Genomic DNA, 17673 nt, shown 5'->3' on the forward strand with positions numbered 1-17673 from the left:
CTCGCTCGGTCTCGATGTCTCTGTCTCTCGGTGTCTCGCTGTCTCACTCTGTCTCTCGCTCTGTCTCACTGTCTCTCTGTCTCACTCTGTCTCAATGTCTGTCTCTCTGTCTCAATGTCTCTTTGTCTCATAGAGTTGATTTCATATTGTTGGTCACCATAATGATGCCAAGGCAGTTCATATCCCTCTGTTTTTTGGCCAAATATTAGACCTATTTATTGATTCATTACATTTTTTTCATTCTAGCATTTTATTCAGTGTGGTTAATGGTCAGAAACGGGCACTTTCAGTCAGTTAATTCCTTGATGTGATATGTCTGACAAGGATGCTCTGCTTCGAGAGGGATTTCCACAATGCAGCCACCGAACGACTCCGTCTTGAATTGCTCTTATTTGTCATGCGGCTTAATACTGTATAATTTAGTTTGCTAAATTAATTTGCGAGTGAGCTGCTAGTGTCAGTCAAGAGAAAGTGGAAGCTAAATGAGGGAATATTTCCAGCCAAACAGTGTGGCTGATGTCAGAGCAGGTTAATTGAATCCTGGGCGTTTGAGTCTGAGTTGAGCTTACGGTAGGTAAACTGACTGAGCGTTTCATGACTATTACACAAACGAAACTGCTTTACGTTTATATTACAATTGGGGTTGCACACGCATGCAATTACAGACACGAATGTACACAAACACACACACACACACCTCTGTTGTACAGCACATTTGAGACCAATAACAAGTTAGGATTGTACAGTAGCAGCCCATTGGTCCATGGCTAAGCTGGGATCATTTGGATGTTAGCAGGGTGTGTCAGGGCAGAGTTCCATTTAGTTCATAATACATGTCTACAGGTCTGTGATGGTCCATTACGGCCGTCCACAGCTGAGGGTTTTGGAGCTTTGCAGATGCCACTTTGTGGATTGGAGTGTAGCATGAGGAGACATTGTCTGAGCACTGCAGAGTGTTGGAGAAAAGCTGTGTACAGTCAACTGAAGGATGTGGCTCTATGTAGATATTGCCCTGAGCCACATATCTAGGATCAGATTACCCGAACCGCTAATAACTTTTACAAGAACGTCTTATCTTTTACAGGGGTACATGGAAAGTCAAGAATACAAAAATATCTGACCCTATTGGACCGACCAGGGTCTGGCTTTTACACTAAGGTACAGTGTTGTTGATGGTTTCCTACTGTACAGTATTAAAGGTACAGTGTTGTTGATGGTTTCTTACTGTACAGTATTAAAGGTACAGTGCTGTTGATGTCCTACTGTACAGTATTAAAGGTACAGTGCTGTTGATGGTTTCCTACTGTACAGTATTAAAGGTACAGTGCTGTTGATGTCCTACTGTACAGTATTAAAGGTACAGTGCTGTTGATGGTTTCCTACTGTACAGTATTAAAGGTACAGTGTTGTTGATGGTTTCTTACTGTACAGTATTAAAGGTACAGTGTTGATGGTTTCCTACTGTACAGTATTAAAGGTACAGTGTTGATGGTTTCCTAAGGTACAGTGTTGTTGATGGTTTTCTACTGTACAGTATTAAAGGTACAGTGCTGTTGATGATGTCCTACTGTACAGTATTAAAGGTACAGTGTTGATGGTTTCCTACTCTACAGTATTAAAGGTACAGTGTTGTTGATGGTGTCCTACTGTACAGTATTAAAGGCAGTGCTGTTGATGGTTTCCTACTGTACAGTATTAAAGGTACAGTGTTGTTGATGATGTCCTACTGTACAGTATTAAAGGTACAGTGTTGTTGATGGTTTCCTACTGTACAGTATTAAAGGTACAGTGCTGTTGATGGTTTCCTACTGTAAAGTGTTAAAGGTACAGTGTTGTTGATGGTGTCCTACTGTACAGTATTAAAGGTACAGTGCTGTTGATGGTGTCCTACTGTACAGTATTAAGGTACAGTGCTGTTGATGGTTTCCTACTGTACAGTATTAAAGGTACAGTGTTGTTGATGGTGTCCTACTGTACAGTATTAAAGGCAGTGCTGTTGATGGTTTCCTACTGTACAGTATTAAAGGTACAGTGTTGATGGTTTCCTACTGTACAGTATTAAAGGTACAGTGTTGATGGTTTCCTAAGGTACAGTGTTGTTGATGGTTTCCTACTGTACAGTATTAAAGGTGCAGTGCTGTTGATGGTTTCCTACTGTACAGTATTAAAGGTGCAGTGCTGTTGATGGTTTCCTACTGTACAGTATTAAAGGCAGTGCTGTCGATGGTTTTCTACTGTACAGTTTTAAAGGTACAGTGCTGTTGATGGTTTCCTACTGTACAGTATTAAAGGTGCAGTGCTGTTGATGGTTTCCTACTGTACAGTATTAAAGTCAGTGCTGTCGATGGTTTCCTACTGTATAGTGTATTAAAGGTACAGTAATATCGATTGCCCTCTCTATATACTGTTACAGATGAAACGCTGGTCCCCTGCTGTCTTGTACACTCCGTGTCACCTCACGGTGCTTCATTAAAACAATAGAAAAACCCTCTCCTCTAACTCTCTCACTGACTTCCCCATTCAGCTCAACAATAGGCCTGGTTTGCTCGATGCATATATTTACCAAGTTGCTTCTCCATGTTGCTGAGCAATATTTAGGAGATGACTTTTTTTTTTGAGAGGATGACAAGTGTGTAGATGTTTGTTTTCTTTTCATTCATTTTTCTGGCTTGGCCAGTGTTGTAATTCAGCGAGGTTCAATGGGTTAACGTGCCCAGGGTACGATGGAGGATGCTCCTGGTAAAACGCCCAAGAAATATGACTAACGATGAATAATGTCTCTCGTTTCCGCCGCACATTTATTTGAGTCGGTTCTACATTTTATTCGGGTTCCTTTAGTTGAATTCGTAGTGGTATGCAAATGCACACAAGCCAAATGTATTCAAACAAAGTGTCTTGTCTTTCATATTAAGCCCAACCGCCGAGATCAGCTGCGTGCACTATGAATACTCGTATACCTTCCAGACGGTTCTGCTTATAATCACTCCACTAACTCCTCAGCACAGAACTGTAGAACTCCTGAGCTTGCCTATGTTATTACACACGCACACGTTCCCTGCCTGTAACACTGAAATGTTTATGATACTGTATGTATTTTCTCTTCTCTGCAATGTAATGAAGCTATTAAGCCTGGCCGGTAATAATGTTTTTATAATTGGCCCTCTCTGTTGTTCCCCCTCTACTTCTAATTACCATGATATATTTCTATAATCATATTTGTGTATATATATATATATATTTTTAAAAAACGAGCAAATTCTAATTCTAAAGCGGAATATGGCCTTGTCTTGTTTCTTCTTTGTTCTACAGAGATGTTGAAGGAGTTGAACCAACAGCGCAGAGCGAAAGAGTTTACAGACCTGAAAATAATTGTTGAAGGCAAAGAGTTTGAAGTCCACCAAAATGTTCTAGCTTCCTGCAGCCTTTATTTCAAGGACCTGGTGAAAAGGTTTGCCTTCCCCTCCCCCCTCCCTCACCTGCTTTTGATCCAATCTGTTCTTTTCATAGGGTGCATTTGTGTGGCTTTTTTTTTTTTTCCTTCCCTCCCCCCCTTTTCTCTCTTGCAGGTGTGTGAAGACTTTTGGTTCCTATCACAGGGCCAGCAGCCTCCTTCTCCTCCCGCTCCAAATGAATGTACCTCTAAAACCATGGGACAGAAAAGGTCACCCGAGTCCTTACCGTATACCTTTTCCTTACCGTATAGAGACAAATAACTGCATTTACATTTTGATGAGCAGAGAAAACGTTCAAAGACTGGGGGGGGGGGGACTCACAACTGTAGGGGCTTTCAACCAAATGAACAAACTGTAGGTTGCCATTAGTGTATTAAAAAGATGGGGACGCTTCCGAGTTGCAAACAGAGGAGAAAACAAACATGAGCCACATCTCTCACCACCACACTACTCTTTAGCCAATCACTATTTTCACAGGTTAATACCATTCTCCATGTTTCATTTGAAGTGGACCTGACTAGTTCCCCGTGAGTCTATCCCTCACATGTCTCGGTTCTATATTATGTGGGTGTGTTTGTGCAAGTGAGTGTGTGTATGCTGATGTGATTGGAGGTTTACCCTCCAGTGCTAGGATGTGTTCCTTGGTTGTTCCTGTGTTTGCGAAGTGTATGTGTGTGTGTGTTGGGGGGGATATCTTCTTCAAGCTGAGCCAAAGCCATCTCCTAGTGTCCTCACCCTGACTTCAGGTTCTTGCAGGTGTCCCGCAACCAATGTTCCCTCGTCTCCTTGACATGTGTGTTTGTTCTCCTGTGCACCGCGTGCAGACAGACAGACAAAGACTAGAGAGAGAGAGAGACACTGTACATTACAATAGGAAGCGCCAGTCTAAAATCGGAGGGAGGCTGCCTGCTAGTTGCCCTGCAGCCAAGCTGGCTCTATTGTGAGTTCATCAGAGGGCGCCACGCTGCTTATCAGACATGGAGGCGAGCCAGCCAGGAGATGCTTTGTGTGTGTCACTCACATCAGCATGCACAACACACAGGCCAGAAGAACACTCTCTCTCACACACACACACACACACACACACACACACACACACACACACACACACACACACACACACACACACACAAACAGTTGTTATTGCTGAATGGGGACGGGCACTGAGAGAATAGCGAGCACCAGCCCTCTCTCAACCACACCCTACTCATATTCACACATACAGTGCACATCCACACGGCACACAACCCACAACCTTCAGTTTGCTACAGAGAGACTTGTGTTGGTGGAGCTGTCGATAGGATTCCCCTGTTTCTCTCCCTTATCTGAGCCAAAGTTAGGTTGTGCATAGAGAAAAGGTCCCTAGAAAGTCACAAAGTCCCCATAGGAATGGAAATCATTTGTATCAGGTTAGGTTCATCTGCCTACCTGCCTACCTGCCTGCCTGCCTGCCTGCATACGTTCTTATATTGTACTTGCTTAATTTGGCTGCTTGATAGAGAAAATTCTCATTAAATGTATAATTTATTGTAAAACGACATTAATTTGTCATCCTAACGTGGGCCTTTCTTATCTAGATTAAATCAACAATAGAATTTCCCATTTAACCGTGCAGTTAGTGGTATAATCCATGAATATGTATGTTATACTAATCAATAACTGTATAACTTTTATAATGGTATAATTATGAGTCATATAAGTTCAAGTTGTTATGACGTTGTCGGAATTCATCACGGCATGTACAGTATAGTGCAAATAGAACGATACATGCTCTTGACTTGTGCATGTGGCACCTCTCGGTTTTATTGGCGTGTTTACTGCCAAACACAACACAGAGAGAGGGAGGTCGAGCGACCGAGAAAAAGCGGTGCCATTTTAGCTCTGGCTCTCTGAGGTGTTGCGCAGTGTGGTAGGGTGTCACTGAGTTGGTTAAAGAGAGCGAGAGAGAAAGAGCGACAGAGAGTGAGAGAGAAACCAGAGAGAGAAGAGAAGGTCCCCGCCAAGGGTCCTGTCATTGAGTTACAGCGTCTCTGTGCCATTCAGGTCACTTTCTAGCTCCTGTGGAATTATGCTGATGCCACACATGCCCCGCACCGAGTCCAGATCTTTATGAGGTCGAATGAAAGAGAGAAACGCCCTCTTCACGCTCTCCCTGTGCTGCCCACTACCTCCCGCTATCGAGGTACTCACTGCTGTCAGGACTCCCTGTCAGAGCCTCATAAACTACCACAGCGTGTGTGTGTGTGTGTGTGCATATGTACGTGCTTTTGCGTGCGTGCGTGCGTGCGTGGGCAGGTGCAGGCCTGTATAACTCCTGTGTTATCCAGACAGCCAGCCTTCACTCAGAGAGAGAGAGTAGAAATGTAATATCAGAGGTTGAGCACCTCTTCCACACACACATACACACACACACACACAAGAAATGTGAGTCTAAATTGGAACATATGCCCAGCTGGCACTTTGTGAAGTGGCTAAGTAATGATGAAATTCTTGTTTACATTCGGGAAAGTCGTTTTCATTTAGTAGGTTATGGTGTTTCCTTTTTTAGTTAAGTAAATTGCAGAGCAATTTAGAAAATGGTTTTGAAATATAATTTTTTATATGATTATATTTTAATCATTAAAGCTACAGTATGTGAGTTTGGGTGAGATGAGGTTTCTGGGTGACACTTTATTTGGATAGATGCTCTACAGACTATCAGTAACATTTCAACTATCCACTAACCCTAACCCAGGCTTGAACCCTAACCCTTGCACTAACTTTTATTTTAAACCTAACCTTAACCTTAGCAAGCAGTTGCTTATCGACAGATAGTTTGTTCCATCTACAGATGGAAAATCCGGACGATCCAAATAAATTGTGACCGTTTTCTGTATCATACCCAGGATGTAGTCCTAGCTATTTCCTCTTGGCAGCATTTTTTAAATGTTCACAATATTTAAAAAATGGTGTCGATATTTCATGTACTTTATAAAACACTAATTTATAGTCAGTTTGGTGAAAGGATCAGTACAATTAGATTATGATAGATGAGTAGCAATTATTGATTGTGCAAAATGATCACTAAAGATTAAACCATGACAGATGTTAACAATGTCCATACAGTTGAACTGATGATATATAACTTTAATCTCGTCAATTTGATGTAAATCATAAAAAATCTGACTTTGTTCAATTTCCCACCCTTGTAGACAATAGTATTGTATTTTGCAAAAAATCTTAAAGGAACTCTGTCCTAGTGTCTGTCCTAGTGTCTGTCCTAGTGTCTGTCCTAGTGTCTGTCTGAGTGTCTGTCTGTCTGTCCTTCAGCATTGATGTATCCCTCCTCTTTCTTATTAAACTTGTCAGAAATTGCCAGTCGTCCCGAACCTGCTACTTGAATGATGTAACAAGCCCGGCACTCACCCACCAAAAACCTATTACCTCCCCTTTAGAGGCTGCTGCTGCTCATGCCAGAAAGACCACAGACCAACGATCACCCCCAGTAATTCCATTTTCCCCATCTGGAGTTTCAATAAGTATGCTCTGCACCCCCTTAATTTATGGGCACAGTGCATCTGGTGCAGCTCAGCGGCAGGGCCTAGTGTAAAGGCACACACTGTCTGAGCAGTCTCTCTTTCTGTTTTCATATGATTCTGTCTAGGGCTGTGATAATACCAGTATCGCAATATTTTTTCCACGCTGAAAAAAATAACCGAAGCAGACCTGACTCTTTGGTCCCATAAAAACCTTCTGTATGTAAAATAAATATACTGAACAATAGGCCCACCCACTTGGGAGCCAGGCCCACCCAATCAGAATGTTGTAGTTTTTTTTTTTTTTTTTACCACAAAAGACATAAATACTCCTCAGAACCCTGCCCCCTGTCCCCTCAGGCAATCCATCAGGTGAAGAAGCTGGATGTGGAGGTCCTGGGCTGCTGTGGTTACACATGGTCTGTGGTTTTGTGGCTAGTTGGAGATACTACCAAATTCTCTAAAATGACATTGGAGGTGGCTTATGGTAGATTCTCTGGCAACAGCTCTGGTGGACATTCCTGCAGTCATCATGACAATTGTATGCTCCCTCAAAACTTGAGACATCTGTGGCATTGTGTTGTGTGACAAAACTGCACATTTTAGAGTGGCCTTTTATTCTCCCCAGCACAAGGTGCACCTGTGTAATGATCATACTGTTTAATCAGCTTCTTGATATGCCACACCTGTCAGGTGGACGGATCATCTTGACAAAGGCTAAAATGCTCACCAACAGGGATGTAAAGAAATTTGTGCAACAACATTTGAGAGAAAGAAGCTTTTTTTTTGTGTGAATGGAACATTTCTGGGATCTTTTATTTCAGCTCATGAAACCATAGAACCAACAATTTACACGTAGGCGTTTATGTTTTGGTTCAGCGTAAATGTGACTCCAACATGAGAGTTGTTTTCTTTAAAGAGGTATCACAATACTCGTATCGTCACAGCCCTAATTCTGTCTGAGCCCGGGCAGAGTCTGTTATGAGTCGGAGAGGAGAAAGTGAGACTAAAGCTTTTAGTCTTCCTTGTCAACATGTGCTCTCTGGGTGGTAGAATCCTCCAGCTGAGATTCCAGCAAGCGCGTACTATTCCCCTACTGCTGTCCTGTCAGTGAGACAGTATGCATTATCGTCTACCCATCAGGCAAAACTGAAACACATTCAAATAACATCCTTACAAGCCCGAATGACGTCATTTCAACCAGCTGTACTGTAAGCCATATATATGGTCACAGCAGTGGAGAGCATAAACAAACCTAGACTCTGCTCTGAAATCTGAACAAGACTTCTGTCCTCCTCATCCTCTGTCTCTACTGGAAGCCCTAGCCATAAAAATAATAGTCCAATTTTATTCTCTTCTATAGCACGGTTTACTCCACTCAATGCTTCGCGCTTAAGACAAAAAACAGCAGTGTGTCCACAGGGTTGGGGTGTAGAAACACTAACTATAATCAGTTATGTTACCAGCTAAAATATTGTAATCAGATTACAGATACTTTTAAAAAATCTAGATGATTACTTCTTGGATTACATTTAAATTCAGAAAGGATGTTGGCAAAAAAAATACAATGACACCTTTCTGTTTTCTCAATGACATTTAAGTCCAGCATTAAAAAAGGTGCACGTGTGAGTTTGTTCCACCTGAGCGAGACTGACCACAAGTCAGAGACCACTATGAAGATGGATCCCTTTTGTCTTCTTCTAATGCCTCTTAATTAAGGGGAAAGTAATCCAAAAGTAAGAAAGTCATGTTATGTTACTGAGTTTGGGTAATCCAAAAGTTATTACAATTTTGGACAGGTAATTAGTAACTATAATGGATTACATTTAGAATAACCTGTCCAGCTCAGGATATGATTCTGAACCGCAATGCCCACAATGTCATGGGTTAATTAACCTAACTATTAGCTGTGCCACTCTGCGGCTGCTCAAAACATGCTCATGATACAAGTGTACGTGTTGGGCCTCGTGTGGCTCAGGGTTGTTACTGTACTCGTTAAACTTCAGGAGGTGTGTCTGAAGTGGCCTCCTCTTCTGCAATCATCTGAAAACACATTGTTGGGACAGGGGAAAGCAATGTAGTGGATGCCCAGGTATTTGCTTGGAGAGGAAGCCACTTTATGACTATTGAGATGCCGCCATGGACCCATTACTGTCACTCTGCACACCTGGACGTGCCTCAATAGAGAGACACAATAGCTAACCCACCTCACCCATTGTCATGAATGTAGCCTCAAAAAGCCTCCAATACAAACAAACAAACACAAACTAAACTCTAATTACCTCGTCAAACGGGCAGGCACGCTATGTTAAATCCATGTTTGATTCATTTTTTGCTGGCGACAGAATAATAAAACAAGTAACATTTAGTTTTCTCCCACAAAAGTGTATATTTTGGATGAGCTTGGATTCCTTTGAGCACACAGAGTAAAATGTCTGCGGGAATCAGGGCATTTCCCCAGCTGAAATGTGAGAAAACATGGTGAATGTGGTCCCTATAAGATAGTCATTTTACACAAGGACACATTAGAGACCCATATATGACACATCCCCTCTCTTTCTGCTCCCCCTTTCTGACAGTCGACGCTGAATGAAATACTCTTTCTTCGGAAAAGAGTGGTGCGTTTTTCGTAAACAGATTCCTCTCTCAATTTCTCCCTCTTGTTTTACTCTCCCTTGCTCTCTCCCTTTCTATCCCTCTTTTACATGAAAAAAAACAAGTCTGCAATCAGATGCAGCAGTATAAACAGCCACCTCTGTGAGAAGAGGCGGAAAGACCATTTCCATAACAAAAACACTCAGGCAAAACAAATTGCCACTCGAGCCGATTCCCATTGCACTAATTGACCTGGTTGATGAGCATGCTCTTGTTTTATATATATATATATATATATTTTTTTTCCTTTTTCTTCTTCTTCCTCCCTTCCCCACCATCGCTTAACCCTGGACTACACCCCCAACCTCCCCCTCCTCCCCCCTTTTATCTAGCTTTAGTACTGCCACAGCATAGGGCGGGAAGGCAATAACATAACAACACTATGGCTTTTTGCTTTGCAGGAGGAAAATAATAACTGTCTTGGTCTTTCCAGCCTCCCATGTCCATCTATGCAGAGACAGATCCCCATTGTCTTATTTATTTTTGCGTTGTCCTTCTCCTCCCCTTCTCTCACCTCCTAAGATGGCTCAATGACTACTAATGTCAACTACGTTCATATACAGGCATACAGGCTACTGGTGAATGTGGCAGCGAGCTGGGGGCAGAGGCTTTGGGCTTTGGGTTTAGGTGTGCAGGGGGATCTCTTATTTAAAAGGCCCAGGAACAGTCATGGACCCCACCCCCAACCCCACCTAATCCCTCCCAACCCCCTCTGAAGGATGGCTGCTGGTCCCTGTGGATGAACCAACCCTCTTCCTCTCACCCCCTTTCTCTCACTCTCTCTCCCACTCCTTCCTCTTCACTCTAACCATCCTGTCCATACGTCTGTGTCCGTCTGTCTGCATCCTGCATCAAAACTGTGTCTGACTGTATGCTCTGATAAAGTTATTTTATCGACTCTCACACCAACCCAGTAAGAGACATTACCACTTGAAACAGACAGACACTGAGCATTATGCAGTGTAGCCAGTCGATATGAGCAACAGAAGGAGAATACACCCCATCCATCTCAATCGTTGGTAGTTTTCATATTGTTTATGTCCACAGCCCTCGGGGGAAGGACACAGTATCTCACACTGCATTCTGGGGCATTGATTCTGTTTATTTTGCCCTTGACTAGATTATGTTGTGTCACATGGGATATTAAGGCATAGAGTTAGAACACATCAACTAATTACTGATCCTGATGATGTCACAATGCAGGCCGGACTCTAACGCAACCACTCGCCATGAGGCCCGGGAGGACTACATTAGCGAGAGATGGCCAACCCAGCACCACAGTATATGGCTATATGAATCTGATTTGTAGCATTGATATACAGCACACAGGATAGTCATACAGTATTGTAATAATAATAATAAAATAATATATGTATTTTATGTTGCGCTTTTCATGACAAAACAGAATCTCAAAGTTCTCAAAAAAAAAAAAAAAAATGCACAAAAACAAATCAAATGATCTGCCAGATTCTTGGGAGACTGGCTTCAAGATTGTAGTATTGGGCGCATCAGGATGCAAGCATTCAGACATGGCACAGCTAACATAGCTTAAGGTCTTCCATTACAATAACATTGAAACATCAGACAGCTACAGTAACATACCTAGTGGTTTTCCAATCTGTCAGTGTGGTTTTTATCACCCCCTCCCATCCCTCTCTCATCTGTCTGTCATTAGCATGTATGCATCTTTTTGAATATCTATGCATACATGACAACACATGTCAAAGCATGCCTTTTTGGATATTAATTTGCCATGATGAAGACAAACACATTACTTGTGCTTTCCTAATCCTTGTTTTGAGAGAACTGTTTTGTTTCAGATGGAGCACAAACTACCATAACTGTGTGCTGTTACAAACCTTAGTCGCTTACCGTAAAAACAATAGACTCCAAAAATAAAATTCTCTACCTTTCTTTTTCTTTTGTGTTCAATTGTATTGATTCTGCTATTTTTCCCTTGTTTTGTAAAGACCCAGGTTGTGTGTGTGCGAGTGTATGTGAGTGTGTGTGTATCTGTGTGTAGCTCTTGTCCTAGTTGTGTGTATGTGTGTGTGTGTGTGTGTGTGTGCGTCTCTTCGGTGTCTAACTCCCGTCTACCGTGGTTGGTTGGTCAGGTCGTCAGGGGAGACGAGGAGCGGGGAGAAGCTAGAGCTGCAGATGAGCAACATTGGAGCTGACGTGTTGGAGCTGCTGCTGGAGTTTGTCTACACGGGCTCTCTGGTCATCGACTCAGCTAACGCCAAGACACTGCTAGAGGCCGCCAACAAGTTCCAATTCAACACCTTCTGCAAAGTCGGTGTGTCCTTCCTAGGTATGTAACCTATGACATACAGTTGAAGTTGGAAGTTTACCTTAGCCAAATACTTTTAAACTCAGTTTTTCACAATTCCTGACATTTAATCCTCTTGATTTTAATGTGAAATGTCAGAAAAATAGTAGAGAGAATGATTTATTTCAGCTTTTATTTATGTCAGAAGTTTACATACACTCAATTAGTATTTGGTAGCATTGCCTTTAGATTGTTTAACTTGGGTCAAACGCTTTGGGTAGCCTTCCACAAGCTTCCCACAATAAGAATTTTGGCCCATTCCTCCTGACCGAGCTGGTCTAACTAAGTCAGGTTTGAAGGCCTCCTTGCTCGCACACACTTTTTCAGTTCTGCCCACAAATGTTCTATGGGATTGAGGTCGAGGCTTTGTGATGGCCACTCTAATACTTTGACTTTGTTGTCCTTAAGCCATTTTGCCACAACTTTTGAAGTATGCTTGGGGTTATTGTCCATTTGGAAGACCCATTTGTGACTAAGCTTTAACTTCCTGACTGATGTCTTGAGATGTTGCTTCAATATATCCACATAATGTTCCATCATCATGATGCATCTATTTTGTGAAGTGCACCAGTCCCTCCTCCAACAAAGCACCCCCACAACATGATGATGTCACCCCCTCGCTTCACGGTTGGGATGGTGTTCTTTGGCTTGCAAGGCTCCCCCTTTCCTCCAAACATAACGAAGGTCATTATGGCCAAACAGTTCTATTTTTGTTTCATCAGACCAGAGGACATTTCTCCAAAAGAACGATCTTTGTCCCCATGTGCAGTTGCAAACTGTAGTCTGGCTATACTATAGCGGTTTTGGAGCAGTGGTTTCTTTCTTGCTTAGCGGCCTTTCAGGTTATGTTGATTTAGGACTTGCTTTATTGTGGATATAGATACTTTTGTACCTGTTTCCTCCAGCATCTTCACAAGGTCCTTTGCTGCTGTTCTGGGATTGATTTGCACTTTTCGCACAAAAGTGCGTTCATCTCTTGGAGACAGAACGCGTCTCCTTCCTGAGCGGTATGACGGCTGCGTGGTCCCATGGTTTTTATACTTGTGCACTATTGTTTGTACAGATGAACGTGGTACCTTCAGCCGTTAGGACATTGCTCCCAAGGATGAACCAGACTTGTAGAGGTCTAAAAAAAGGTCTTGGCTGATTTCTTTTGATTTTCCCATGTTGTCAAGCAAAGAGTCACTGAGTTTGACGGTAGGCCAAGAAATACATCCACAGGTACACCTCCAATTGACTCAAATGATGTCAATTAGCCTGTCAGTAGCTTCTAAAGCCATGACATCATTTTCTGATATTTTCCAATCTGTTTAAAGGCACAGTCAACTTAGTGTATGTAAACTTCTGACCCACTGGAATTGTGATACGGTGAATTATAAGTGAAATAATCTGTCTGTAAACAATTGTTGGAAAAATTACTTGTCATGCACAAAGTAACCGACTTGCCAAGTAACCGACTTGCCAAAACTATAGTTTAATAAGAAATTTGTGGAGTGGTTGGAAAAACAAGTTTTAATGCCTCCATCCTAAGTGTATGTAAACTTCTGACTTCAACTGTAGGGTGTGGAGTGTGGGGGGATGTGGGTAAATAGGTGTCTCTTCACACTAAGCCTAAGTTTCTGTCTTTGGCACATAGTCCCTCACACCCTTTCTGACAGGTGTCCAAATTTAGTGTAAGTTCCCCCCCGAAGTAAAAGAGAGACATCATTTTGCTCCTTATCTCGGTCTGTCTCTAGGTCTGTCGCTCTTTCTCTCCTCTCGGCCCTGAGGAGTTGGGAGGCGCCAGGACAAAAGGTCAGGGAACAATTGTCAGTTATATGTCAAATCCTCCAGCATAAGCTATGATAGAACCCACAGATCATCAGACCGATCGATACCTACACACGGGGGAGGGGTGTGGGTCATATGGGTCTTGGAAAAGGAGGTTGGGGGATCGGTGTTTGGATGGATGGGCGGGGAAAGCCCAGGGGTCAACCGAGGAGCAGATGCGTACTCATGGGTTTAGGAGGTCAAGGGACTGGGAGACGGTAAAATGTCAGATTATACCTACCATTTAATAGAGATGGTTGGGTAGATGTGGAGAGAGCTCTAAGACAAGGATAGGATGTCTGGCAATGGGATGAAAAAGGTCAGAGTAGTAAAAGGGAGGGGGAAGACAGTGAAAAAAAAAATTGATTTGTTTTTCACGTTTTGTCCGACGAAATGGACTTGTGGAAAAACAGGGAAACCATTTGTAGTGTAGTCAGAGACTTCAGCCTGAACATGATTTATGACATTTGAGCATGTTAGAAGAGAGACATAATACTGGTACAGTGTATAACCTTGGAACAAAGAAATTGATATCATGTCAGGGATATTGAAGTTCGCAACAAATGTACTGAAGAGATGCGGATTAAATTAACTTTGGCCATGGTGCATTGAGTTCATCAGATTTTTTTAGTGTGACAAAAACACACCTCAACACCAACTGATTTAACATATTATTTTGTCCATCATGTTAGAACAACATCAAGTCACAAGAAATAAAACGTGGGAGGATTTACAACCGGCGGCTATGGAACCTTCCAGAGCCTGGAATAAAACTCCTTTATTCACTATGTCTGCAATCTGCTCCACTGAGTTTGAGATATTGCACACCATGTAACACACACACACACGCCATGTAATAACAGATTGATACTGCACAGACTCTCTTAAAATATATATTTTTGTCACATGCGCTGAATACAACAGGTGTAGACCTTACAGTGAAATGCTTACTTACAAGCCCTAAACCAACAATGCAGTTCAAGAAATAGTTTAAAAAAAGATTTACTAAATAAACTAAAGTAAAAAAATCGAATCAATAAAAAAGTAACACAGTACATTTACATAACAATAACGAGGCTATACTGTATACAGGGGGTACCGGTGCAGAGTCAATGTGCGAGGGTACAGGTTATTCGAGATCATTTGTAAGGTGACTATGTGTAACGGATGTGAAATGGCTAGCTTAGTTAGCGGTGCGCGCTAAATAGCGTTTCAATCGGTGACGTCACTTGCTCTGAGACCTTGAAGTAGTAGTTCCCCTTGCTCTGCAAGGGCCGCGGCTTTTGTGGAGCGATGTGTAACGATGCTTCGTGGGTGTCAGTTGTTGTGTGCAGAGGGCCCCTGGTTCGCGCCCGGGTATGGGCGAGGGGACGGTCTAAAGTTATACTGTTACAAATGCATAGTTAATAAACAGTGAATATTAGCAGTGTTGTTCAGCAGTCTTTTGTCTTGGGGGTATAAGTTTTTAAGAAGCCTTTTGGTTCTAGACTTGGTGATCCGGTACCGCCTTGCCAGGCGGTAGCAGAGAGAACAGTCTATGACTTGGGTGACTGGAGTCTTTGACAATTTTTTGGGCCTTCCTCTGACACCGCCTATATGTAAGTCCTGGATATCAGGAAGCTTGGCCCCAGAGTGATGTGGTGGGCCGTACGCACTACCCTCTGTAGCACCTTACGGTCAGATGCCGAGCAGTTGCCATACCAGGCAGAGATGAAACTGGTCAGGATGCTCTCGATGGTGCAGCTGTAGAACTTTTTGAGCATATGGGACCCATGCCAAATCTTTTCAGTCTCCTGTCGCGGTAAAGGTGTTGTCGTTCTCTCTTCACAACTGTCCTGGTGTGTTTGGACCATGATAGTCTGTTGGTGATGTGGACACCAAGGGACTTGAATCTCTCGACCAGATCCACTTCAGCCCCGTCGATGTTAGATTGGGGCCTGTTCAGCCCTCCACCTCCTTTGTCTTGCTCACATTGAGAGAGAGGTTGTTTTCCTGGCATCATACAGCCAGGTCTCTGATCTCCTCACTATAGGCTGCCTCATCGTTGTCGGTGATCAGGCCTACTGGACCACTGTTGTGTTGTCAGCTAACTTAATGATGGTGTTGGAGTCATGCTTGGTCACATACTGTAGTTGTGGGTGAACAGGGAGTACAGGTGGGGACTAAGCACGCAACCCTGAGGGGCCCCAGTGTTGAGGATCAGCATGGCAGATGTGTTGTTGCCTACACTTACCCCTTGGGGGCAGCCCATCAGGAAGTCCATGATCCAGTTTCAGAGGGAGGTGTTTAGTCCCAGGGTGCGTAGCTTAGTGATGAGCTTTGTGAGCACTATGGTGTTGAATGCTGAGCTTTAATCAATGAACACATACAGGTTCCTCTTGTCCAGGTGGGAAAGGGCAGTGTGGAGTGCTATTGAGATTAAACAAAATCAAATGTTATTTGTCACATGCTCCGAATACCACAGGTGTAGACCGTACAGTGAAATGCTTACTTACAAGCCCTTAACCGACGATGCAGTTTTAAGAAAAATACCGCCCCAAAAATCTTTGCGTCATCTGTGTATCAGTTGGGGCAGTATGCGAATTGGAGTGGGTCTAGGGTTTATGGCATGGTGGTGTTGATGTGAGCCATGAGCAGCCTTTAAAAGCACTTCATGGATACCGACGTGAGTGCTATGGGGCGGTAATCATTTAGGCAGGTTACCTTCGCTTTCTTGGGCACAGGAACTATGGTGGTCTGTTTGAAGCATGTAGGTATTACAGACTCGGCCAGGGAGAGGTTGAAAATGACACTTGCCAGTTGGTCCGCGCATGCTCTGAGTACACGTCCTGGTAATCTGTCTGGCACCTCGGCTTTGGGAATGTTGACCTGTTTAAAGGTCTTTCTCACATCGGCTACGGAGAACGTGATCACACAGTCGTCCGGAACAGCTGGTGCTCTCATGCATGCTTCAGTGTTGCTTGCCTCAAAGAGAACATAAAATGCATTTAGCTCGTCTGTTAGGCTCGTGTCGGCACTTTTACTGAAACGTTGATTAATGTACAGTGTCCTTGAAAAATAAACTCAAACTCAATAGTTTTCAAGACCTGACACATCCGACGAGCGTCAGAGCCAGTGTAGTAGGATTCAATCTTAGTCCTGTATTGATGCTTTGCCTGTTTGATGGTTCATCTGAGGGCATAGCGGGATTTCTTATAAGCGTCAGATTATTGTCCCGCTCCTTGAAAGCGGCAGTTCTAGCCTTTAGCTCGGAAGTTTACATACACTTAGATTGGAGTCATTAAAACTCGTTTTTCAACCACTCCACAAATTTCTGGTTAATAAACTATCGTTTTTTTCAAGTCGGTTAGGACATGTACTTTGTGCATGAAACAAGTAATATTGTCAACAATCGTTTATAGACAGATTATTTCCCTTGTAATTCACTGTATCACATTTCCAGTGGGTCAGAAGTTTACATACACTAAATTGACTGTGCCTTTAACTTCTTGGCGCACCCATGCCTTTAGCGGGATCATTTTCGTCAACATCCGCTGAATTGCAGAGCGCCAAATTCAAATTAAACTAAAAATATAACATTTTCATGAAATCAGAAGTACAATATAGCAAAACACAGCTTAGCTTGTTGTTAATCCACCTGGCGTGTCAGACTTCAAAAAAGCTTTACAGCAAAAGCTATCCAAGCGTTTATTCTAGGACATCTCTCTCAGCAGCCAAAACATTACAAACAGCTAGCAGCAAAGTAGATTGGTCACGAAAGTCAGAACAGCAATAAAATTAATCGCTTACCTTTGATGATCTTCGGATGTTTGCACTCACGAGACTCCCAGTTACACAATAAATGTTCCATTTGTTCGATAAAGATTATTTTTATATCCAAAATACCTCCATTTGGTTGGCGCATTTTGTTCAG

General features: G+C 42.8%; 1 protein-coding gene across 3 annotated transcripts in view; it reads left to right on the forward strand.

The window, feature by feature from the left end:
- LOC112232943 (kelch-like protein 29) overlaps positions 1–17673 on the forward strand; it is a 361010-nt gene that overhangs the window by 254790 nt on the left and 88547 nt on the right. For 2 of the 3 annotated variants that reach the window (XM_042321862.1, XM_042321863.1), the window contains exons 6-7: positions 3310–3448; positions 11737–11933. In XM_042321862.1, coding sequence (XP_042177796.1) covers positions 3310–3448; positions 11737–11933 — 336 coding nt within the window. The remainder of the gene's footprint in view (positions 1–3309; positions 3449–11736; positions 11934–17673) is intronic. The other variant, XM_042321864.1, reaches the window with a different exon arrangement.

The sequence above is a fragment of the Oncorhynchus tshawytscha genome, linkage group LG05 (genome assembly GCF_018296145.1).
Source record: "Oncorhynchus tshawytscha isolate Ot180627B linkage group LG05, Otsh_v2.0, whole genome shotgun sequence".
Classification (NCBI taxonomy): domain Eukaryota; kingdom Metazoa; phylum Chordata; class Actinopteri; order Salmoniformes; family Salmonidae; genus Oncorhynchus; species Oncorhynchus tshawytscha.